The sequence below is a fragment of the Plectropomus leopardus genome, chromosome 23, assembly GCF_026936395.1.
Source record: "Plectropomus leopardus strain MGB_pleo_1.0 chromosome 23, ASM2693639v1, whole genome shotgun sequence".
NCBI lineage: Eukaryota > Metazoa > Chordata > Actinopteri > Perciformes > Serranidae > Plectropomus > Plectropomus leopardus.
The window spans coordinates 20921425-20947500 of NC_142198.1; the positions used below are offsets into that span (position 1 = coordinate 20921425).

The 26076-nt window shown below is 39.2% G+C and overlaps 1 protein-coding gene across 2 annotated transcripts in view; it reads left to right on the plus strand.

Annotated features, from left to right (window-relative positions):
- exoc6b (exocyst complex component 6B) overlaps window positions 1-26076 on the plus strand; it is a 141920-nt gene that overhangs the window by 56573 nt on the left and 59271 nt on the right. Inside the window, exons 17-21 of one of the 2 annotated variants that reach the window (XM_088073991.1) lie at window positions 366-500; window positions 691-879; window positions 5445-5474; window positions 13975-14116; window positions 20989-21062. In XM_088073991.1, the coding sequence (XP_087930117.1) occupies window positions 366-500; window positions 691-879; window positions 5445-5474; window positions 13975-14116; window positions 20989-21062 (570 nt within the window). The remainder of the gene's footprint in view (window positions 1-365; window positions 501-690; window positions 880-5444; window positions 5475-13974; window positions 14117-20988; window positions 21063-26076) is intronic. The other variant, XM_088073992.1, reaches the window with a different exon arrangement.

The following is a 26076-nucleotide window of genomic DNA, read 5'->3' on the forward strand; positions in this document are numbered from 1 at the left end:
ATTGACTTGTTTACAGCAACCAAAGAGGAAATTACTGTAAAATTGGCAAGAAATTCATTTAAAAAATGGAAAAATAAACAAGAAAAAGACTTGCATATTAGTTAAAAAAATAAGGCAAACAAGACTTGGAAAAAGTGCTTAAAAACCATGATAGCTCTGTAAAGTAAATTTAAATATGTAATTATAAAAAAAAAAAAAACCCTAGATATTTTCCCTAGCTTTCAAAAAACGTTTTTTTTTTTTTTCAAAATCTACTAATTTCTCTCAATTTTTGGGACATTTCGTGCCAAGTTGCTTATTGCCATTTTTCACGTTTTTGAAAGAAAATTTGCTCAGATTTTTTTGCGTCCTCTGTTTACATGCAGTTGGTGCAGGTGATCATAAACACCACCTACCTGGAGCAGAGCTGCCACTTCCTGGAGGAGTTCATCTCAAACATCACTAACGTCCCGCCTGACACGGCAAACGCCACCAAGCTGTACGGGACCTCCACCTTCAAGGTAAGACCAGGACTCTCTTTTATTCTTAATTTTTTATTCTGTCCCCCTTTTCTGCCTTTTTGCTCCTTTTTTTTGTCCTGGCGTGCAACACAAACAAAAATCTCTTTATTTTTCTGTTTATAATGTCAAAGAGATACATTAATAATTGATAAAAAGCATGTCTCTAAGTCAGATCTCTGTCTCCTCGTAGGACGCTCGCCACGCAGCAGAGGCAGAAATCTACACCAACTTAAACGCCAAAATCGACCAGTTCCTGCAGCTGGCGGATTACGATTGGATGGCGGCGGTGCAGGGAGGCGGGACTCAGGACGCCAGCGACTACCTGATCGACCTGATCGCTTTCCTAAAGAGCACCTTCAGTGTCTTCACCAACCTGCCTGTAAGTACCGACACTCAGAGGCAAAGACACGTTCACGAGCATTCAGAGAAAAAGAGCAACACTTAAAAATGAGGATTAAAAACTTAACACAAAGAGTACAATATAGCCGACTATGAAATAATTTGAAAAGCATGAAATAAACAAACAGAACCGATAAAACTAAATTAACCAACTGAATCTAAATGTACCCTGAAAGTTTTGGAAAAGTTATGAAATTATGTTTAACAAACCTGTATAATAACACATGATGTGTTCAAGGACCATGAGAAAATTTTAAATCCAATGATAATTTCTGTTTTTACACTCTCTGGCTGTGATACGTAGATTTGGTGATTTTTCATGATTTTTGAAATTTTGCCAAATTTTCTTCTTTAAAGATAAAAAAATGCCACAATTTAAAAGTCAACAGTATTCTTTGAAGAATAAAAAAAATCTTTAAAAAAAATAAAAATAAAAACATATATATATTTTTTTAATTCCCCCCCAAAATGAAAAAACACATGGCCAAAATGTTTTAAAAAACATGTCTTCCAAACCTGTGGTCCTGCAGATTGGGAGGGCGTGTTTTCTTAAAAAATGGCAGTAAAATAAATAAATATAAGGAAAAATCATGGAAATGTTTTAGTCACAATGAACCCTAACATAAAGCTTCACACACACAAATCCACACATACGTTAAGACTGCAGCAGTAATTTTGGATTAGGAGTTAGTCAGGAACACCTACACCGCTCTCACTGCTCCTTTAAATTATTTTCTTTAATAAAAATTGTTTATGAAGCAAAATAAAAATCGCAGCCAGTGGATGTACATGTTTTTAAATGTTGCTAATAGTCAGAAATCAACATATAACTGGCAGATAAATTGGCGTGTTCACATATTTATTACATTACCTTTGAGGACAACTTTGTGTAAACAGTACGTGTGGACTATGGAATATGTGTGTGTGTGTTTGCTGCCCAGTGTATGTAGACATGACTACATCGGTACTTTAGTCTGTGTGTGTGTGTGTGTGTGTGTGTGTGTGTGTGTGTGTGTGTGTGTGTGTGTGTGTGTGTGTGTGTGTGTGTTGTATAAGCTCCTTCATCAGTCTCCCTGCATGTTAGCGTGAGACATCACAGGGCAGGACAATCTGCTTTAGTTCGTTAGAGTATCAGCTCGTTACGGGTTAGATCGTTAACATGGGGCCCGTTAAGCTCATTAAAGGGTGAGCTGGTCAGGTCAGCAGCCCCAGATTACACAGCGGCTCAGGCTATTGACTCTACAGCCACACTGTAATGACACTATACACTCCATCAGGATCAATATAGACCCGGAGAAGAGTGAAGACAGTTAATAATTATGGTATTTTAACTGTCAGTTACTACATTGAGCATCTTAAATATTGCCTACAGACCTAGTCAACAAAATAAATTTTGGTGTTGTACATTTCTGCAAACATGGATATGCAACATTTATACGTTACGATGTTGATAATGTGTTAAAACTTTACATTTAGGCACAAAAACCCATTGATTATTGTTGGGAAAAGATCACGTTTCGGCTTAAAACACCAAATTTTGGTGGCACAGTTGCTGCTGAAAAAACACTGTATTCTAGCGCAATTGCTGCTTGAAATCCACCCTGTGTTGGTGGTACCACTGCTGTTGGAAATGCTGCTGTTTGGCTGAAATACACCCAGTTTTGGTGTCATGATTCTTGCTGGAAATGCTGCGTAAGTCTCCCTGAAAAACACCTGCTGTCGCCAGCACAGTTGCAGGTGGAAATGCTGCTGATATTCTGCTAAAAAAAAAAAAAAACTCCAGTTGCCACTGGTTTTAGGGGCATAAAGAAACACCCTGTATTGGTGTCACAATTGCCACTGTGCCAATGCTTCACTAAAAAACCCAGTTTTGGTAACAAAATTGCTGCTGGAAATGATGTAACATAGATGAAACATTCAAATGTTATTCATCCTTGGTTTGCAGAAATGTACGCTCACATTTTCTTATGGTGAATGGTCTCTCCCTGCTACAGTAGCCATTATAAATGAAAAGTAGTGTATCCTTAGTGTTAGCTCACTATGCTAATATACTGGAACATGAAGCGTAGTATTTGCATTTGAAACATTTTGTAATCTTAACAGTATCCATCACCAATATAATTAGACTCTTTTGCGTGTTAGTTGTGTTATTTCACATCAGAAAGCCAGTTGGCTGTGATTAAATGTAAGTAAATGGAAACATTTTCAATTGTTGGCATTGAGCAGCAGCTGTTGTTTTCTGTGAATATACTGAGAACGAACTGCACAGAGCCTGAGATCCAGATATACTTTTTTTTTAATGTAATTTGCATTTTAATTTCATTTTTAAACTCTGAGCTTGTGGAATTAATCCAGAATTATAAAGTTCATTCATCTGAGCTCCACCTCTGACCTTGGCCCAAAAAACTGAACTGTAAAGTCTGCATTTTGATCCCTCAGTAATGACCCATCGAGCATGTCTTTCCTTTAAGTCTTTATGTACACTGTCCAAAGCACACATGATCCATGTTCCCACTCTGCGGTTTAAAGCACATGGACAGTTCTCATAAAACTTACAACACACACACACACACAGGGGTTAGATGATTGCACACGAAGATTTGGTCAAAGCGGGTCACAAGGCCATAAGGCCATACACACAAGGTGGGTGAGCTAAGTGTTTTCCAGCACTTTTAAGAAGCTTTTCCTTCACCCCCACGAGCCCCGGACATGACCCCGTCACACACACTTTAACACACACACACACATGGTGTGGGGCCTCCTAAGTAGATCAGATGCTATGGATCTAAAAAGCTGGGTGGTATGACCCTCTGAAATAAGAGGTGATCATATAAAAGAGTCAAGTTACGCTTCAATGAACTGGATACTATTGAAGAGAGCAGACGAACAGGAGAAGCAAAAATAAAACATTAGTGCTTCTACTACAAGTACTGTTGCTACTACTGCCTCTGCTCATACTAGAATTACTATTGCATGTAAAAGTATTAGCCCTACTGCTTGTACTTTTAAATTTTTGGATCCGATTCAGAACAGACCTATGGAAATTCTGCTCAAACTCAACAAGCATTAATTCATTTTCAAAAACAAAAATTCGAGCAGACCAGATGATAATTAGACCTGATCAAAAAAAATCCCTGAAAACATGGACACTCAGCTTACTTTGCTGAGGGGCCATTTTTGGAAAATGTCAGGAGGCCAGGGGCCAGTCATAGCAGCACGTTTTTAGATTTTTACGACGTTTCTAAGATTTTAGGATGCTTATAGTACTTTAGGACATTTGTAGGATTTTAGGACATTTCTTGGTTTTTAGGATGTTTTTAGGAATTCAGAGCATTTGTAGGATTTTAGGATGTTTGTAGGATTTTATACTTTTTGTTTTGGATTTTAAGCGTTTTTTGGATTTTCTCTGTTTTCTAGGATTTTAGGACATTTCTAAGATTTCCCCAGTTTATTAGGATTTTAGGACATTAGGGGTTTTCTAGGACTTCTGCTGGTGGTGTGTGGGATCCTCCAGTGACACTTTTCTTGATAAACAAGCTGTTTTGATGTCGGTTTTTGCAATCTGACACCTGATATATACAGTACGTTTGAGTTGAACTCCACTGGAACAGAATAGAGCTCCAGCGCTCTCAGTAGGGGTTGAGGACAGTGAGGTTGAAGACATTGGAGAGGGACCAAGAATCCAGGAATAATTTATTGTTTTATATTTTCATCACTGTAAAAAATATAATCTGAGATGTTATGCAACTAACAGTCAGCACAGTGAAACCCAACACGCACTCAGATTGCTGACCTGTTAAATGAAGGCTCACCGTGACACAGCAACATTCTTGCAACAGTCTGGCGCTCTCTGCATGAGTGTGTTTGTGCTTATGTGGTCGTTTTAACAGCTCAAATGTAACTAGCTGGAAGCAGACGTGTACTGAGAAAGCTCAGCGTGGCTCACATTTCTTCAACAACTTTAGAGACGGGTACATCGTCCCAGTTCTCACCAGAGAGGAAAATGTTGCCCCATCCAAGAGCTAATAATACTCACTCAGCGTTTAGTGCTAGCTCAATACTCATAATCGAATTGAGCTCAGATTTAAGATGGAACGGGGGTCGGCATGAAAAGGCCCCAGGAGTGAAAATAATCATGTGAAAATTAGAAAGGAAATTTTGGACTCTCCTCTGGCTGTAGCGCTCCAATTTTATGGCTTATAAGCTCCCTGATCAGCGCTCTTGCTGTGCAGCGAGGAGGTTTGGCGGCCCGCTCTTCCTGTGTGTGTCTAGGACTTACTGCGTTCTCCATGCTGCTTCAAGCACGTTGCAACAAAGTGCCAGATAAAGCCAGATTAGCATCATCTCAAGGGCCCCGTGTGCAATAAATACTCAAGGTGGAATAAGCTGCCAATGTCCTCGCAGTGATTTGATTGAGGAGTTATATTTCCATGCAGCCGTCACACTCCTACAGTTTCCCCTCAACTGTTCATGTCTCCCATTAATAACACAAGTTTTATTGTTTTGACTTTGGCTGAAATTTGCGGTGTATGTTTCTTACCGTAGGGATCACCTGTAGAACATGCTACCTTACCGGTGAGTACCTGGATTGTTGCAGTAACAGAGTGATGTGTACCATTCCCCCGACTGACCCTGTTAACCTTTAAAGTTTGACCCCAAAGTCCCTACTTTTGAGTTTACAAACCAGCATGTTAGATGACAAGGAAGTGATGCACGTTTGCCTGAATCTGTGTTCGTGTGCCCAAACCTTTGTCCCAACCAGGGAGGGAAATTTTAACTGGGGTTGGTCCAGTGTGAAAATGTTCAAACCAATTTGACATTGAGCCAAACACCAAACAGGACTGGTTTACCAAATATTACAAAGTGTTTTGCGTAAATTTAGCAGTCAATCTTCAGTAGAACATAATGAAATCTTCATATTGTGGCATCATCTGACACCGGAGCTCTCTGTCCACACTGAATCCATTCAAATATGCACTTTTGTCACTTCATGTAAACAAACCATAGCTATCAGCTGTGCACTGGAGATCAGACTGGTGACATAAAAACTAGTAGTAAAAAGTAGGATGTGAGGCTCACTTTCTTATATTTGTAATGTTACTTTTTAAATGAGAAAACACATTTTTATTATTATATGTACTGGAACTTACATAAAGTATAACCAACAGAAAGTAAAGTTAGCCTAGTATATTTATAGCGATGGTCATTTTCCTCAACAGACACACTCATCTTCCCGTGGATCTCCCTTCGGCCAGCTGATACTGTGTTGAGGGTTTTGTAGTAAAATAAGAAAGTTTTGTATAAATAATTCCTCATTTCAACCTCATGAATCAGCCGATCCTCTTCAACTGCGGCACTTTCAAAGCGAGCGACAGGAATATATAGAAACAGCTTCAGATATGTTGAGCTCACACACCTACAGCCAGTAAGCACAGCTCTTTTGTCTGCTTCAAATCTATCTATATGGACCATAGACTGTATAGAAAGATGGGCAACATGACAGTTCCCCAAATGTGTAGCTTTTCAATTTGGATCGCCCCCTGGTAGCTGACTGCAGTATTGGTCATAAAGCCCTCCATGTTAGTGAATGGAACATAGGCTAAACTAAAAACTCAAAGTACACGCCAAATAAATGTTTCCTATAGATGGTTTCTGTCACTAAATGTCGTACTTATCACCCTGATCATTTTTCTAAGTTTGGTTGTAATGAATTATTAAATCCTACCAAAAGTGGATTTTATGCCATGATTGACAGCTCTGTCTGCCAATCCATGCACTCATATTCAGTGGGGCTGCTCGCAGTTGGTTGAACTCCAACTCCGAATAATGGAGTGGGGTTGCGTCATCCATCTTTAAGTCTATGATAGGGACCCTTGTTACTGTCATTACTGGCAGTGTTTCAACCCTGTAGCCGTCCAGCGGTGTATCATGCAGACGTGACATGTTCCGTCTGACTGCATTCTCAAAAGACGCCAGCCAACTGCGTATCATGCAGCCGCAGCAGGTGCGGTCCAATCGTGTGGTCGTATGGCATTAAATAACACTGCAAACGCTTCTGTCTGGCTGTGTTCACATCTGTCGCTGTCCGGCGGCGGATCATGCAGGCGACTTCTGCGTTAGAACAGGCTGAAACGAACCAGGATTCAGTTTGATACGGATTGAGATCGCTCACACTGAACTGAGGTTCAGGGGACATTTCTCACCTGTAATTTTTGTTCGGATCAAATGGTGAAGTCCAGATAAAATGAGGTATGTGAAAGGGCCCAAAAACTTTGATTTGATGTGAAGATGAGAAAATGTCTGGTCTTCTCTTTCTTGCCGGTGAGCACATTCATAGCCATGAAACCATCTAAAGTTAAAAAAATGTATTTACCACTCATAACATTCGACAAAAAAAAGAATTTCCAACCCTGGTATCTATCAGATCAAATGTGGTTGTAAGTCTGTGAAGTGAAGTTGCTTGCACTGGCCTCTGTGTGTGTGTGTGTGTCACATTCAAAGAGAAAACACTCACAAAAATGCACCCAAAACCCAAAAGTCCAGACTTCATTTTTGTGGTGTGTCTTGAGTGACATGAACAAATACCTGCCATAACTGCAGCAACTCTGTGATTGTTCCACAAGACTGAACCTGGATCTGTTCCCTTCACGGTGATTTGGAGGTTGACTGTGAGAATTTAAGTCTGACACATAAGTAGATTCCCATTTTCAGTCGTTTTCAAGTCATGAATCAGACTAAAGACCTGTGACCCTTCAGATTCACGCTGAAGACTCGTTCACTCCCATATTTCCTGTCACAGATGTCGTCGAGCGGCTTTGATGTCACACGTCAGGATCATACTTTTCGCTGTGAACCCACCTCTTGACTTTTGGCTGCCCTAGCTTGCCATTCGTTTGAGTGACAGGTTTCTGGATGTACAGAGAGCATATTATACACCGTGTCAAATCCCTTCCAGGAGTCGTGAATCAGTGCGTTATGGCGTTGTGAAGCAGCGACTTTACCGTGCCGTTGTGTTTCTATAACTCAACCTGTTTCCAGCATTTTGAGGCCGAAGCTGAATTCAGTTGGGAGTGCTTCAAAACAAAATGTGTCCAAAATGGAAGGTGCATATTTTGGTGGAGATGCACATCAATCTGTTACTACACTGAGTACTTAAACATATGACGGTTCTGGTTGTTCGAACAAATTCGTCAAACTCTTTTGAGCCTTTTAATTTGAATTTCTTGATTAAATTTAGGTCAAACGTGATCTTAGAAAGCCTCAAATGTGGAAATATCCCCCCACAAAATATGTAAAACTGAACACTTGTTATGTTTATTTGACGTGTATTCAGTTCCCGTGCTGCCTCTGTTAGATCACCACGACATTTGTAAATAATCTGTCATAATCAACGATGATGGCAGTATAGCTCATTCAATTCATTCAGCTCATTCAGGATTTCTGGAGGAGTTTGTTTGACCACAGACAGATGAATTTTTACCCCAAAAATACTAATAATACATTTATTTTAATATGAGACCACATTTTGACCACATAATATATTTTCATACCTCTGCGTTGGCGAAAGCCTCGGTCAGATTCTCCGTGGGAACGTCCATCCTCGTGTACTTTGAACACATTTTTGTGAACGCAATATTTCAAGAACGTCTTGAAGGCATGTTGTCAAATTTGGCACAAGTGTCCATTTGGACTCAACGATTAGGTGATTAGACTTTGGTGGTCAACGGTCAGGGTCAGGGTCAGTGTGACCTAGCATCCATATCATTCTCGTAAATGCCATATCTCAAGATGGCCTTGAAGGAATACCTTTGAATTTGGAAAAATAATACCCGTTTGGACTTAATGATGAACTGATTAGATTTCGGTGGTTGAAGGTCAAGGCCGCTGTAACATTGTTTCGGTCTCTTCTCGTGAACACAATATCTCGTAAGACTTTGAAGGAATCTTCTCAAGTTTGTCACAAAGGTCCAGTTGGACTGAGTTGAAGAGAACTTGGTCGTCAAAGGTTTATTTGTAAAAGGTCAAAGGTAAAATAATTTTTTTTTTTTTAGTACATTTATAAGATTTTAGGATGTTTTTAGGATTTTAGGATGTTTCTGTTGTTATAAGAGAGTTATAGGATTTTAGAAAGTTTCTGGGATTTTAGGGCTTTCTTGAGGATTTTTGGGATGTTTCTATGATTTTAGGACATTTTTCAGGATTTTAGGGTGTTTCCAAGAAGTTATATTTTTAGGATTTTAGGATGAGTCTAGGATTTAAATATGTTTTTAGGATTTATGGTGTTTCTAGGATTTTTAGTCTTTTAGAGGACTTTGGATGTTTTTAGGATTTTAGAACATTTAGAGAATTCTAGGATGTTTCGGGAATTTTCGCACGTTTCCAGGATTTTAGGACATTTCTAGGATTTTAGGAGATTAAGGTCTTAGTTAGAACTTCTGTCTACTAAACAAGCTCTATTTTGATGTTGTTTTATGCACTCTTGCACCTTATGTATACTAAAAGTATAAAACAAATTCCCAGTGTGAATCAATTTATTTTTATTGCGAATTAGAAAGTGTTTGGGGGTCCACCTGGCACCCTTTCGGGGGCCCAGATTTAGCGCGCTGGCTGTAAGTTGAGTATCGCTGCCCTAAATGTTGAGACAGATATGTATGTGCCTTATTAACATATTTTACTGTCATTCTCGTCTGCATTCCTTCCAGTACTCCTCCTTTTCCTTCCTCTTCCCTCCTTCATTCCCCCTCCTTGATTATTGGCCCCCCCCTCCTCTCAGCCTGACCCCGCCAACACCACGTCTCGTCCCCTCACCTCCGTCGCTCCACCTCGCCTGCTTTCTTTCTCTCCCTTGTCTATTTGTTCAGCCGTTAGCAGCTGAGGAGCTTTTAATGAGCGCTTTGATGAACGTCTCTGGTTAGCTGGACGGAGGAAGGGCAGGATTTAGGAACAGAGGCTGCGAAAATGGAGAGGAAGCATCACTTGTTTGTTCCTCTTTGTCTCTCCTCCTCCTCCTCTGGCCTTCGCTCCTTTTCAACTTCCTTAATTACTACTTTGCTTCCTCCATCTTCATCTCTACATTCTTTTTTTTGTTTACTTCTTCTGTTCTCAGATTTATCTCTTTCCTTAACTTACCTTTTCTTTCCTTTTGCCTCCTCTCCTCAACTTTGTTTTTCCTTTCTTTGCTTTTCTCTGTTTTCCCACCTTTCCTTTGGTCTTTCCTTTGCTGTCATTTTCACCTCTCCTCACTATCCATTTCCTCTCCTCACCTGTCTTCACCTTTTCTTTACACACCTTCGCTCTCGTCTATTTCCTCAACTGTTTTGGCTTTTCTTCCCTATTCTTTCTCCTTCTCTTTTTCTCCTTCCCTTCCTTTTCCTTTTCTCATCTTTCTTTTTCTCGCCTCTTCTCTTTGTCTCTTTCTTGATCTTTCCCTTGCTTTCCGTTCCCTTTCTGGACCTTTTTCATTTCTTTTCTAAGTTTACTCATCTTCCCTCTCTCTCTCACTTTATTGAATTTTCAATGAAAAGGGCAAAATACAATAAATGTTATAAACAAATAGAATTTACTCTCAGCTTTCTACCCACGTACCCAACCGTAACCTAATTTATTTTATTTTATTTTATTTTATTTTATTTTATTTTATTTTATTTTATTTTATTTTATTTTATTTTGTTTTATTTTGTTTTATTTGCTTTCCTTTGCACTCCTTTCTCCACATTTTATTTTATTTTATTCCAATTCCTACCCTTTCCTTTTATTTTTATTTTATTATAACTTATTTTATGTCCTTTCCTTTCCTCTCTTTCCCCCTCATTTTTTTAATTTTATTTTATTATGTTTTATTTTATTTTATCTCCTTTTTTAACCTTTCCTTTTCTTTATTTTTCTCACCTTTCTGCAACCTTTTCTCTCCTTTCTTCTCCTATCTTCTCTCCTCTTCCTCCCCCACTCCTCCCAGTGTGCCTCAGGCTAATGGTTCCCAGTTGTCTGTACTGAACTCTGAGACAACACTGTTTCTGTCAGACAGACCTACCTGTGTGTTTGTGTGTGTGTGTCAGTCAGCGCAGCTTCAGGACATGTAAATAGAATTAGCCTATTTCACGCTCAATCTCACCCTATGATAATTCACCCCTGGGGTTGTGTAGAAAGTGTGTGTCAGTGTGCGTGTGTGTGTGCGTACAGAGTTCAGAGGCCAGCGTCGTTTTGGAGGATATCCGGCCAGTCGTAGGTGTGTGTTTCTCGAACATATGTGCTCGCACGTGTGCTCCGTGTGTGTAATTTGATTTCCCTTTTGAGGTGAGCGCTGCCTCTTGAATGAACTGCGCTCCAGACTCTTTCCTGAGGTGGACCTCGGTTCACTCGCGGCTACAATGGGATCTTTCTGCTGCTGTCGGCGTTTGTTATATAAGATAAGATTAATTTTATGGATCTGTGAGGGGAAGCCAGTTTATTACAGCGAGCGGCGGCGGGTTGAGGTGCTTTCTGGAGAACAAACAGAGGAAATTATATTAGTATGTCACTGGAATTAAAAGAAATACTTAATTGAATAGTGTTTTTATTGTTGAATTTCCTGGATTTAATATTCAGGGAAAGCTGGGCCGTTTCTACGAATTTTAAAGCATTGTTTCATGCTTTCATTTCTTCTTCGGGATTTTAATCCATACTGTCCTGAAAACCAGACCGTTGACCTCTGTAGAAAACGTAAATAAAACAGGTTGAAAGAATATGTTAAAGCTATGTTTGTGTATGTACTGTTTTATAATCAAAAAATGTATTTTATAAACTATAAGTTTAGAATAAAAGTTTTAAATTCAGTTTAAACCGTCACCATTGTTAGACAGAGAAGAGCATCTACATAGTTAACCATTTGGCTTTGAGGAAATTTCCTTACATTTTCAAAAACATCCCTTTTGACTCAGCGATTAACTGATAAGAATTTGGTGGTCAAAGGTCAAAGTCACAGTGACCTTGCATCCATCTCATTTTCATGAACGCAATATCTGAAGAACACCTTGCAGTAATTGTGCCAAATTTGGCACAAATGTTCCCTTGAACTCAATAATGAGCTGACAGGATTTTGGCAAAGGTCAAGGTCACTATAAACTTGCATTTATCTAATTCTTGTGAATTTAATATCTCAATAACATTTTAAGGGCATTCCTCAAATTTGGCACAAACATTCACTTAGACTCAACAAAAAAACTGATCACAATTTGGCCATCATAGGTCAAGGTCATTGTAACCTTGCATTCATGTTATTCTTATGAATGTGATATCTCAACCTAATTTTGGGGAATTTCTTTAAATTTGACACAAACGTTCACTTGGACTCAACAATGAACTGGTAGAATTTGGCCGTCAAAGGTCAAGGTCACTATAATGTTGCAGCCATCTGGCTCTTGTAAATGCGATATCTCAAGAACAACTTGAGGTAATTTCTTCAAATTTAGTGCAAACTTTCATTTGGATTGTATAATATTACTGTATTATTTTTGTGAACGTGATGTCATGAAGGTTTAATGGAAATGAGTGACGTCGTAGGAAACTTTATGTAATAACGCAAAACACATTAATGGATACATGAATGGTCAGTGGATATGTGTGTACAAATGCTCACGTGACATTTAAACTTCAAATTTTGAAGTTTAAAGAGAATTTTGAGTGCTATTTTTTACAAAAACAATACAAGAAAATGAAATGGACTTTAGAAAATATAAAGTCAGCGCATGATGATACATGTGTGTATTTACACACAACTTCACATTTTCCATTTGACTGTGAGAAAGTTAACTGAGATTTCAACAAAACTGGAAATGAAACAATAACGGGAATGACAATGAGTTATTTCATGATTACGAGAACACAAAAATGTGTTTCTTTTTGTGGCTTTCTTCCATTTCACCCTTTTGCTTTCGTTTTTTTCTTCACATTCCCGCTTTAACATTCACGAGCTTCACATCATTTTCAGTTTTTCAGTCTCCTTTTCATCTCTTTGCTTCATTCTGCTGGAATGCAGACGACGAGGTCAAGATCAGGGCCGTGGCTGGATGCATGTCTGCACACACACACACACACACACACACACACACACACACACACACACACACACACACACTCTCTCTCAATCAGACCCACACAAACACATGTTTTGGTTTCTGTATTAATGCGTTGTCATGTACTTCCTCATCCGCTCTTTTTGTTCTTATTATGCTACTTCATCATGCTGACTGCACCTGAACGCAGCACATTTAATTAACGCTAGTGTGTGTGTGTGTGTGTGTGCGTGTGTGTGTGTGGGTGCATGTATGAAAGTTTTGTTTTTTGGTGGTCTGTTTATGCGGTTTATGAACATTTTTAACAGAAGGTCTAGATCTGGGGTGCTGAACTTGCTTTGCTCAGGGGGCCACTTTTTAAAATGACAGGAGGCCAGGGGCCAGTTGCAATGGCCCCATATTTTAGGACATTTCTTAGATTTTAGGATGTTTCTAGGACTTAAATACATTTTTTAAAAGAACAAAAACGGTGTATTTTTTTTCTTTAAAAGTCACAAAATTAATTTCTTTTTTTTAAAAATCGTCAGTAAAATAAACAGAAAAGGTAGCCAATTAAAGCTGTATGCCCCTCTCCTAAAGCCAATATAAAAAAAATTAAAACAGTCCCTCCACAGTAACCCCCTCAACACACACACACACACACACACACACACACACACACACACACCCCTCAATAATAATAAGTGTTTTTTACACGGGCAGCTCTAATCCTGTTCTGAGGTCATTATAGAATTAAAAAAGCTATAATATAGTAATGAAAAAGAACCAATAAGGACTATTTATGGTTGTTTTAGAGAATGTATGGTCCTTAAAATTTGCCTCAAAGTCCTGGAAAAGTCCTGGAAATTCATTGGTAAAAATGTGCATGAACCCTGAGTAACACTAAAAGTGTTGATCATAAATGAGGTGTAATCCAAAAACATTCAACCATCCAGAGTTCAACACCTCACCTCTCTGTCTCTCGTTCTTTATGTCCGTCTCTGTCTGTCTCTCTGTCTCTGTCTCTGTCTCTGTCTGTCTCTCAGGGTAAAGTGGCGCAGACGGCCTGCATGTCGGCGTGTAAACACATCTCCACCTCCCTGATGCAGCTCCTGCTCGACCCCGAGGTCAGACAGATCTCCATGGGAGCGCTGCACCAACTCAACACCGACGTCAAGGAGTGCGAGGGTGAGTGTCCACGTCCCGTCTTCAAATCAGTTTACCTGTTTTAATGTCATTAGCTTTTTCCCTTCCTCCCCTCTCTTTGTCCTTCATGTCAGACAGGTATTTAATTCACTGTCCATGTCTGTCATTTCCATGTTTCCATTTCCCCTCCTTTCTCCCCACGGAGGATAAAAAATTACAGAAATATCAACAAAAAAAACAGGAATAAAAAAAGGAAAATAAATACATGAATGAATAAATGCTGAAATTACAACACAAATGTGTACATTTTTAAAAGAAATGCACCGCATTAAAATGCAACAATAAGTAAATGTAGTTGTACAAAAATGTAAAGTTAATGTAAGATAATGATTAATTTATCTCCTGTTAAATGTATTTGACGTATCTATTTTTCTTTTATCTTTTTATTTATTTAAACATCTAGTCATTAATTTATATGTTTATGTATTTATTTATTTGTGTTTTTATTTTTTATTTATTTACACTTATTTTTATATTTATTTTGTATTTATTTATTTACATTTTTATGTCTTTTTATTTTGTCTTTTTATTTATTTCATTTATTTTTGATCTATTTTACCTTTTTAATTCATGTTTTACCTATTTTATGTGCATTTATTTGTGTTTTTGTTGCTTTTATTGTTTCTGTTGTTGTTTTTGTTTGTTTTTTTTGGTCTGTTTCTTTTTGTTATTTTATACTGACATTTTTACGTCCTGCATCTTGCATTATTTGTCCTCTGCTTTTAATTTTATGCCCGAGTTTCTCCTGGCTTGTGTTCAGTAGGACTGTTTGTCGTTCTGTTGTTTTATTGCCGTCTGTCTCCCATTTCTGCTTTGCTTTGTTTGCCAAAGCACTTTGTAAACTCTGTTTTTAAAGGTGCTATATAAATACAGTTATTATTAATCTAGTGTATTTATTTATTTATTTATTCACTCATTCATTTTTCATTTATTTACACTTTTGCATATATATTCCTGTATTTATTTATTTACTTTATTTCAAATTTATTTCTGTAAATATTTATTTTTACTTCTTCCACATTTATTCCTGTATTTATTTATCTATACTTTTTCATATTTATTCCTATACCTATTTATTTATACATTTTTCTTTCATATTTTTTTCCTGTGTTTACATTTATTTATTTATTTATTGATACTTTAGTGATTTTTTGTCCTCCATCCCCTGCCTCGTCCTCTTTGTCCTCTGCTCTTTACTTCTTTAATCTGTCCTCCTTTATGCATCCCAGCATGCAGTCACACATTCACACAAACACACAAAATGACATTAATTAAAAATCTAGAGTCAAAAATATCTGCCTGAACGGTGCACAGAGAGCTTTTAAAACAAACTTTTAAAGCGTAATTTGTGCAGTTTGCGTTGGAGAGCGCAGGGGGCGCTATGGATCAACCTGTTACACTTTGGGGAGAACATCTTCGATCCCGTCAGTGCTCCTAAAAACCTTATGTGTCGCCTTTTCCTCCCTTATCTCTCTTTCCCTCATATATTCCTCTTTTCTCCTTTTCCAGCTTTTTTTCCCGTTTTCTTCATCCCTTGTCTTTTCAGCTTTCCTCTCATCCTTTTTCTCTTCTCACCTCCATCATTTCGTCCTCCTCTCTCCTTCCAATCGCTTCTTTTTTCTCGTCCCCCTCTCCAACCTCGTCTTGTTTTTTTGACACTTAAAGATGCAGAGCACTCGCAGATAGAGGAGGAGGGGGAGGGGTGAAAGAGTGCGAGGCGTCGTTGGCTCGTTTTTTACATGATCAAGGTTCTTACAGTCACAGGGCGGGTCGCTGTGTGTGTGTGTGTGTGTGTGTGTGTGTGTGTGTGTGTGTGTGTGTGTGTGTGTGTGTGTGTGTGTGTGTGTGTGTGTGATGTGATGTGCAGTGACATGCGTGCAGTGCTGCGGAGGGGTTAGGAGGTTACAGAGTTACTTATTCAGGACAGACGGAGACAAATGGGAAGGAAAGTGAAGTGTGAGGAAAGAAATGAAAAGGAAAAAAGAGGCAGAAGAGGTGAAACATTTGAGGCGTGTTGATAATTCAAAAGGAGGAGAGAAAGACGAAGAAGGAAAGCAGAATATGGTGAGAAAGAGGGATTAAATTTAAAAGAATGAATGAAGAGAAAACAGAGAGAGGAACAGGAAAAAGGGATTAATGAAAAGACGTGAAATGAAAAGTGCAAGGTGGATGGATTAAGGCTGAGGATGAGAAGGAGAAATTAAAATGAGCATAAGAGGAAAAAAATTAAGGAACAGGGTTTCTACGGGCATGAAAAACCTGGAAAAGTCATGGATTTTGGAAATCGCAAGGACTATCATAAATTAGAAAATCCAGTGATAGAGTCTGTTACAGTTTCTGGCTGTGATTGCTGAAAGTTTTTGATGATTGTAAAAAATCAATCTTTTAAAATCACCAAATTTCTTTAAAGAAAACAAAGTGTTTTTTTTTCTTTAAAAATCACCCAAAAATTTAAAGAAAAAAAAAGTGAAAATATGACTTCAAGGCATGTTTTCTGTAAAAATCACATTTTTTTTAAGAAAACAAAATGGCCAAGATTTTATCTTTAGAATTATCAGAAAAATTTAAAGAATAAAAGAAGACCAAACAAAAAGTCACCAAAAAAATTAAAGAAAAGAAATGTCCACATTTTTCTTTTTAGAAATCACCAAAAAAAATCTATAAACAAAAACAAATGTCCAAATTTTGTTAAGGAAACATTTTCTTTAAATATTGTGGTAAAATAAGTATAAAATGCAGCCATTTAAAGTTGTATGTTCCTTTCAATAAAACACACAAAACCCTCCCCAGTGCTTAAAAATGATTTGGCATGCTTCCCCCTTTTTGCACCACATCCTCCCCTCTCATAAATACTGAACAGTCCCTTAATTATGTTTAAATATTCAGTTCTAATCCTGTTCTGAATTCTTATTTATTCAAATAAAACATATTTTAAAAAGCTAATATAATTAAAAAGAAGTGAGAGTGAATATGATCAGAGAATGTATGGTCTTTAAAATTCGCCCTTAAAGTCACGGAAATATAAAATGTAAAAATGCGTATGAATACTGAAGGAACTGTAACATTTTGTTTGTGAAGAAGAACATAAAGAGTGTGAAGAGGAAGAAAAGCTGAAAATGGGGGAAAGAGCAATAGATCAGATTTAAGGGGGAGAAATGAAAAATCAAAGGTAAGAGGAAGAGAAGTGCAGTGAAAGAGGGAATATTTGACAGAGGAAGAGGATAAATAGTTAAAAGAGCAATGGGTTCACGAACACGCGCGGTGTAAGAAAGAGCGAAAAATAGATGAATGGAGCGAGCAGGGGTCGAAGGAATAACAAAAAAACGAGAAACACGAAATAAGGGAAGTCATGAAGACAAGATTAAAAAGACAAAAGTGAAAAAGCAGAAAATATTCTGATATAAGACGAAATATTAAATGAATGAGAAGAAAAAAAACGCGCTATTGGAGGGCGTTGAAGAAAGAAAGTGAATTCAAAAGGGATTAAATAAAAAAAGGAGGCTGTAAGAGCAGAATGGGATGAAAGCGGACGAGGAACAAGAGAGCAGAGAAAATGGGATTAAATGAAAGAGGTGTGAAATAAAAAAATGAGTGAGTACACAAGAAAGAAAAAGGGGGCAGAGAAGAGGGCAAAATACATGAATGAGAGGAGGGATTAAAGTGAAATTAATGGTGAGTTTGAAAGAAGGAGGAAGTGAAGGGGGAGCACAAGAAAAAGGAATTAGAGATGAAATAAAAGGAGGAATCTCAGGATTGTGGCAGATGAAAAGAAAGGGAGGTACAGATGAAATGTTTGCTCTCACTGGGGGAGGAAGAAGGAAAAAAAGGTGGCAGAGAAGAGGTTAAGAAAATCAGACGATGAGGAAAAGGAGAGAAAAGTGAGCAGAAGGAAGGACCTAACGTGATAAAAGAAGAGAAGAAACAAAGAAAATTATAAAGATGAAGTGACACGGAGATCAGTGATACTCGACTTGTGGCCCGCGGTCCAAATCTGGCCCCAGTAGGGTGCCAGGTGGCCCCCCATCCATATTCTAATTTTGTTTATCAAAAAAGTGCCAGTGGAGGAAACCCTGCTAAAATCCTAGAAACATCCTGAAATTCAAGAAATGTCCCAAAATTTGAGAAATGTCCTAAAATTGTAGAATAATCGTAGAAATGTCCTGATATTGTGTGAATGACCTAATTTCCTTGAAACATAGTAAAATCCTAGAAATGTCCTAAAATACGAGAAATGCTTTAAAATCCTGGAAACATCCTAAAATTTCAGAAGCATCCTAAAATCCTATAAATGTCCTTAAATCCCAGCGAGATTCTAAAATCTTCCAAACATCCGAAATCCCAGAGATGTCCTAAAATCTTAGAATTGTCCTGGAAACATCCTGAAATCCTAGAAATGTGTAGGGAAACTGTTAGACGGAAAAGTGATGAAAAGAGAAACATATCTTGGGAAACTGAGGTAGAAAAAAATGGAAAATTGGAATAAAAGGGGAGGAGATTTGGTAGAGTCGAGAAAATCAAGGTTTGTGAAGAAAAACAGAAAGAAAGTCAGGGAGAAAAAAGAAAAAATACTAAAAATTTGAAATAAATTGGAGAAATTGATTGAAGCAGAAGTATAAACTATCTTGGAAAGTATAAAATAAGGAAAGGGAAATGAATGATGTAGGAAAATGAGGAGAAAAAAGTGGAAAATTAGAGGAATAAAGAAACAAATTTGGTCAAAATGGGAAAAATTAGAAATATAAAGGAAATGGGAATGAATTGGTAGGGGAATATGGGAAAAAACAGTGATAGGAAAGGCATTGGGTGGAAAAAAGAGAAAGGAGTGGAAAATTAGAGTGGCAAAGAAGCAAATTTGGCTAAAACTGAAAAATAAATGGAAATATTAGGAAGAAATACAGGAAAACATGCAGAGATTGACACAAATGTGACGTAAAAGTGAACACAAAGATCGGAGCTGCAAGAAGAAAGGCAGGCAGAAAAGGTGAAAAAGGAGACCTGTCATTAACAGAGCTGCAGCTGCGGGACTATTTGCGGCCCTGCGGATCTCCAGACTCCGAGGAGCAAAGGTGGACGGAGCACGATGTTGTTATTAGTGGCTCAAACCTCACAGGGAGGAGCTCGGGGTGGATGGTTGGGCCTGAGACCGCTTTCAGCCTCCTGTTTCCTACCAAACAGTCAACTCTGGTTTCTGTTAACCATCAACCGCAGTCTCTCTCTAATATTATCCGAGTTTGAGCCGAACTTTAACCGCACCTGCGACGGACCAGAAAACGGCCATAATAATCCTTTTTTTTAAGGTGGAGGGAAAAACTGTGAAGTTTTAGTCAAATTTAGCTGTTTTTACATAGAGGTTTGGTTGGAGGAGAAGATTAGAGATTAGTTAAACTCAGAGATTCTCAACCTGCTTTTCTTATGGGACACTTAAAAAACGACAGGGGGCCAGGGGCCAGTCACAGCGGCCCCACACATGTTTCTAGGATTTTAGGACAATTATAGGACTTAAGGACGATTCTAGGATTTTTGGATGCTTCTGGGATTTTAGGACGTCTCTAAGATTAGAGGATGTTTCTTGGATTTTAGGACATTTCTAGGATTTTAGGACTTTTCTTGGATTTTAGGACTTTTCTTGGATTTTAGTGCGTTTCTGGGATTTTAGGACATTTCTAGGATCTGTGGACAGCTGTAAGATCTTAGGACATCTCTTGGATTTGTGGACGTTTCTTAGATTTTAGGATGTTCGTCAAATTTCTGGGATTTAGGACATTTTGGGCTTATCTATGACTGTAGGAGGCTATGAGGAGATCTTCAACAGATGCTTTTTTAATAAACAAGCTCTATTTTTATGCTGTTTTATGCACTCTGGCGCCTTATTTATACTAAAAGTACAAAAACAATTCCCAGTGTGAATCATTCGTTTTCATTAAGAAATTAGGGGGGGGGGGCACCTGGGACCCAATCAGGGACTAAATTTGGCTTGTAGGCCATAAGTTGAGTATCACTGGTTTAGCCGATTGCTCCGCAGGTCATGAGTACAGCCCTGTGTGTGTGTGTGTGTGTGTGTGTGTGTGTGTCTCACGGGGGTCAGTGAAGATGGCAGGCGTGTAATCAGTGCTGTGGTGTGTATGGCCTAGTGTTAGTGTGTGTGTGTGTGTGTGTGTGTGTGTGTGTGTGTCTGTGCGCGTCCTGAGGTGAAAGAGATTAGCTACAGGCTCGCTCTCCCTCTCTTTCGCGGCACTCCTCTTTTCTCTCGTTCCCTCGCTCAGAATACCAGTCGGCTTGTTTACGGGGGCCAACTGACGCCAAGACCCCAGCTCACACTCCGTACGACCCCGACACACACACACTAACACACAAACACACACACACACCGGCGTCACCCTGGGTTCAAACTCCAACAGTCCTCAACTGTTCTCAAACATGCAGGCGAAGCCCTGTACAAACAACAAATAAACACACACACACACACACACACACACACACACACACTGTGACAAGTCTCGCACACACACACATTCAACACAACCTACATTTAAACAAAAACTTTCACACCCACGAGCACGAACACACACACACACACACACACTGTCTTTCTCCTCTTCAACAAGACCCGGCGACATGACTCTAACACCCTGTCCTCCCCCTCCCCGTCCTCCCCGTCCTCCCCGTCCTCCCCGTCCTCCCCGTCCTCCTCCTCCTCCCCAGGCTGTCATTTGTCTGCCAATCTATCCCGATGCATAGCGAATCCGACCAGGTCTTTTATTATTCCGTTTTTCACCCTCTTTTTTTTCCTCCTCCTCCTCTCTTCCCTCTCTCCGGGGGAGGACTGGGGGGGGCGGGTTTGTATTTTCCCACAGGTTTTGCCAGAGCCGGCCCGGTCGCAGGCTTCCAGGGTGACACGTTGCTTCTGGCCTTCAGTGACTTGAGACAAGTAGGTCTTTGTCTCCCTCGTGGTCCTCTCTCCTTCGTTTTCTCTTTCTCTGTTTTTTTTTCTCTCCACTATCTTTTTTCTACCTCCTCCTCCTCCTCCCCCCACTTGTCCTTTTCATCCTTCCTCCCATCCTCCCACTTGGTCCTCCTCCTCCTCCTCCTCGTCTTCCTCCGTTTGGTTTTCTGATTTTTGTTTTTGTTGTTTACCCTCAACTTTTATATTTTCAGCAGCCCTTAGTCTCATGTCCCCCTCATCCTCCCATCATCCCTCTTTTCTCACCTTTTTCATTGTCTTTTTTTGTTTATGTCTTGTTATTGTCTTCTGTCTGTCTCACCTCCTAAAATTCCAATACTCTCACATAATTTCCTCCTTTTTCTATTTTGCACCATCCACAAAATCATCTTCCGTTTTTATGTTATTCACTCAAATGACTGCTGAAAAAAATCCCACATTAATTTACCATTTTACAAAAAAGCTGGAAATAAGATATACAGATAAACTTCATAACTTTATTTCCTTTTTAATGATTGTATTAAATTATTTTTAACAAATAAAACAAAAGGTATTGAACCTTAGAAACACTTTTTTTTCGTATTTTGTCCCGTACGTACCCTCAAGAGTCCCACATGACATCTCTATGAATGCAGTTACAAAATAAATAAGCAAATAAATAAATAAATAAGGGAATGAGTAAGTTACAAGTAAAAAAAAAATAAAAAATTGTATTAAAATGGTACAACCAAATACATACACATACATCTTAAAAAAACTATATAAGTGAATAATAATAATGAACTTTATATCTATAACACATATATCAGAGCTAAAAGTGGCTTCACAAAATAAAACAAGGTTCGCACAGTCATAAAAAAACCTGGAAGGTCATGGAATTTGCAGAAAGCAATTCCAGGTCTGGAAATGTAGCAACTAAATGTAGCCTGAAAGTTTTATGATTTGGGCGTGTTAAGGTGTTATTTTACGGACGGCACCTGCCACAGTTGTGTCAGTTGAGAATGCGGCTTGATGGAACCTGTTGAGTCTGCATGATACGCCGCTGGACGGCGTCAGGCTGAAATGCTGCCAGTAACGTTTTAATATGAGGAGCACGAAGGTCCCGATGGGGCAGGAAGTGCAGATGGATCCAACAAATCCTGGACTTTCATTTGGGAGTCTGGGGTTCACACTTTACCATGTGCCCTTTTTGCCTAAATTTAACCATCCGTAGCCTTTTAGTCAAAAACTAATCATCTCTAGCTGTTTGTTTAAGCCTCTGGCACATTTTTTAACGTTTCTTTTATTCTGCTGGACTTTAATTGTGTACAGACTCAATAAATAATTAAATGAAATAATCATGTGCTTTCATTGACATCCTGATGTCGATCGTGGCCTCCCCGAACGTCAACAGCAGACACAGAAAGATCCCTAGAGCGTAATATGCAGACATGGAAATCCGCTGCAAAGTGGCGATATCTTATGACTTTGAATGACGACGATCGCTTAAGAATGAGACTTGGTGAATTTCAGTTGCTGGCGTCTCGTGAAATGAGGCCATAAATCTCGACACCAGCTCAAAACCGCGTTACGAGTTTCCCCCGGGGTCCGAAATCGGTCCTCAGACCTGATATTTAGACACAACGGAGCGCAGGAAGCGGCCCGGCTGTGTGCTGAGGCGTCTCGTTTTGGGGGATCCTGGGAAAACCAGAGCAGAACCAGTCAGAGGAGGGACAGAACTGGACGCCTCCACTGGAGAATACAGGATGTTGGGCGGAGTGAGTGTGTGTGTGTGTCTGTGTGTGTGTGTGTGTGTGTGTGTGTGTGTGTGTGTGTGTGTGTGTGTGTGTGTGTGCGTGTGTGTGTGTGTTTGTGCGTTTTTTTTATTTTTTTTAACAAAAAAAGCGTTTGGCAGGGAAGTGCGTACGTGCGTGAGAGTGCGTGTTTGCCATCTTCCGAACTTATTCTTTCGGCTGTGTGTGTCGTCGCTGAATGTGTGAAACAGGGCGGAGAGCCCGAAGTTTGTGTGGCTTTCTGGCTGCAGTGTGTGTGTGTGTGTGTGTGTGTGTGTGTGTGTGTGTGTCATCGTCGCTGTGCAAGTGTGTGTGTGTGTCCATCGCAGTGAATGTGTGAAACAGGGCGGAGAGCGGGTTTGTGTGTCCGCCTGCCCGTCTTTGATGCCATGTGTGTGTTTGTGGAGTGTGTGAAAGTGGGTGCAGAAGTGTGTGTATTTTTTCTCTGTGTGTGTGTGTGTGTGTGTGTGTGTGTGTGTGTGTGTGTGTGTGACAGCGGATGACGGATGGGCCGGCAGGACGGAGCAGGGGACGATGAATGAGGTGACAGACAGAGACGGATAGCCCTTTATCCCTCCGTCACAATCCCTCTTTCTCTCTCCCTCTCTTCTCTTTCTCCGCCTGTCGGGATGATGTAGTGCCTCTTGTTCTCTCGCTCGGAGGAGGAGAAGGAAGGGGGGAAGATGGGGAGAAGGAGAAAAGAAAAAAATTGCATTCATGAAGCATCGATGTTTACTTCAAGCCCCCTCCTTTGCTCCCACTGCATGCTCCATCCTCCTCTTCCTCGCCTCCGTCCTCCCTCCCCTTTCTTTTGCCGATCAGAATCGGTTGACTCCGTCGCAGTTATTCAGCTCCTTCGCTCTTTTATTCCTCTTTCTTTCCTCTCCTCCATTGTTTTTGCAACCATTCTTATCATATCAAAAGAAGCACATTCCTCCATCTTTCACTCTCTGCACGCACATCTGCCCGAGCGCATCTTTTTGTTTTCTTTCAGGTAAACTTTTCACCGAACGCTTTCATACGTGCTCATATTGATGCTTTTTTTTCGGAGAATGTGTGTGCGTCTTTGTGTATATATGTGTGTGTGACCTGGTGGTGAATGGCCGATAAATCACGCTGACGGGGCCGTTTGTTGTGTGGTCGGGTCCCGGTGTTCTGGAAGGTTCCGGGGTCCTGGGACAGGGCCGAGACAGGAGTTCCCCCCACATTCACACACACACACACACACACACACACACACACACACACACACACACACACACACTCTTAGAGATGGACGCATACAGAGCGATGGCATCGTTTGTCTGAGCAGTTTGAAAAACGCAGCGTGAACGAAATATGGAATCTGGACTATTTTTATCATCCGTTGAACTCTTGAATAACTTTTTGACGAATCATCGAAGTTTAGTCAAAAAAAAAAATCATCACAGTTTCCCTGAGGCCGAGCTAACGTCATCATCTGACCCAACAGTTCAAAACCCCCAAATTTTCAGTTTACCAGAATAAATGGAAAACAAGAAATTATTTCAGCTTTGGACTGAAGACATGCTGTGTCTTCGCTGTAATTAACCCTTTGAAACCTGAGAAAATTGGATTTATTTAAAAAAAAACATGGGAAGTGGGTGACGAGCACCTTAACAAGAAATGGCCCAAAAATGAGCAAAAAGTCAGAAAAAAACCAATATATATAATATATAATATATAACTCAGAGAATTATAAATAAAGTTTTGTGGGCATTTTTTCATGTTTTTTTGATAATATCTAATAATTTCCAGATGATTTTCTCGCCACCCTATTTTTTAAAATTATTATCATTATTATTATTATTTTTTATAGTTTGCAAGACATTTCTTGCCAAGTTGCTTCATGTTTTTTCCTGTTTTTTTTTTTGTTTTTTTTTAAAGAATTTCAGCTAATTTATCAGGTTTCAGAGGAGAAAACTAGAAAAAAAATTTAAAAAATGCAAACAAACAACAAAAACAAGAAAATGACCTTAAGAAAGTAATTATATTTGCAATGTAATTAAATTTTTCTTTTTTTTTGTAACATAATTTTAAATATATATCAAAAGGAAATTATAAGAATAGCTTTCTGGAAATTTCCCTGTTTTTTGATTATAGTTAGTTTTCAGATCATTTCCTGATCATAGTTTCCTTTTTTTTTTAAATTAATTTTTTTGGGTTTGCAGGACATTTCTTGCCAAGATAGTCATTATGATTTTTCCTGTGTTTCTGAAAGAAATCAAAACAGCTTTCTCAGGTTTCAGAGGTTTAGATACTTGGAGAAGGCGCAGGACAAGAAAACTGATGCCGACGCAGGTGTTAAAGGGTTAATAAGCTGTACAAACAGATAGGAGAGGAGTAGAAGAATATAGTTGTGCAGATTTGCTTTAACCTGTTTTCTCTCTTCCTGCATCAGCTGCAGACTTTCAGGCAGCGACACACAGACGCACGATTTTTCACTTTTCTGTCAAACTGTTTCAGACGGTCGAGAAAAAAAAAAGCTGATTCGCTGTAACAAGCTTATCGGAGCTGTCAGCAACTTTCTCCTCTTCTCCACAATTGCTAAATAATTTGGTGAGCGTAGGAGGCTGATTGTGTTAGTGTGTGTGTTTTTGTGTTTGTGTGTGTGTGTGTGTGTGTGTGTGTGTGTGTGTGTGTGTGTGTGTGTGTGTGTGTGTGTGTGTGCTCCCCAGCCTGCCCTTTTCCACAGATCCTATCAATCCTCCTATATTTAGAACATTCAGAAGTCTGTGGTTACTTCAGACCTTTGGCTGGCCCTCGTGTGTGTGTGTGCGCGCGCACGTGTGTGTGTGTGTGTGTGTGTGTGTGTGTGTGTTGCGGTGTGGCGTCCCACCAGAAAAACGTTTGCAACAGTAGACTTCCACTCATCCCTTTCTCTACTCGTTCATACGCCAGGCATGCATTCTTCCACCTTCGACCCAGTCCTCTGTGTGTGTGTGTGTGTGTGTGTGTGTGTGTGTGTGTGTGTGTGTGTGTGTGTGTGTGTGTGTGTGTGTACATGTACCCAAGTACCGTTGACGTACTTGTACTTTACTTGAGTTTTGTACTTTCATACAGCTTTATAGTTTTAATGTAATTTATTTTTAATGTAATTTTTGGGGTGTTTTTTTCTTTTGTCTTTTTAAGTTCGGGGTGTTTCTATGTTTTTTTATATATATAATTTTTGTTTGGATGCTTTTTTTCTTCTTTTTTAATAACTCAGAGTT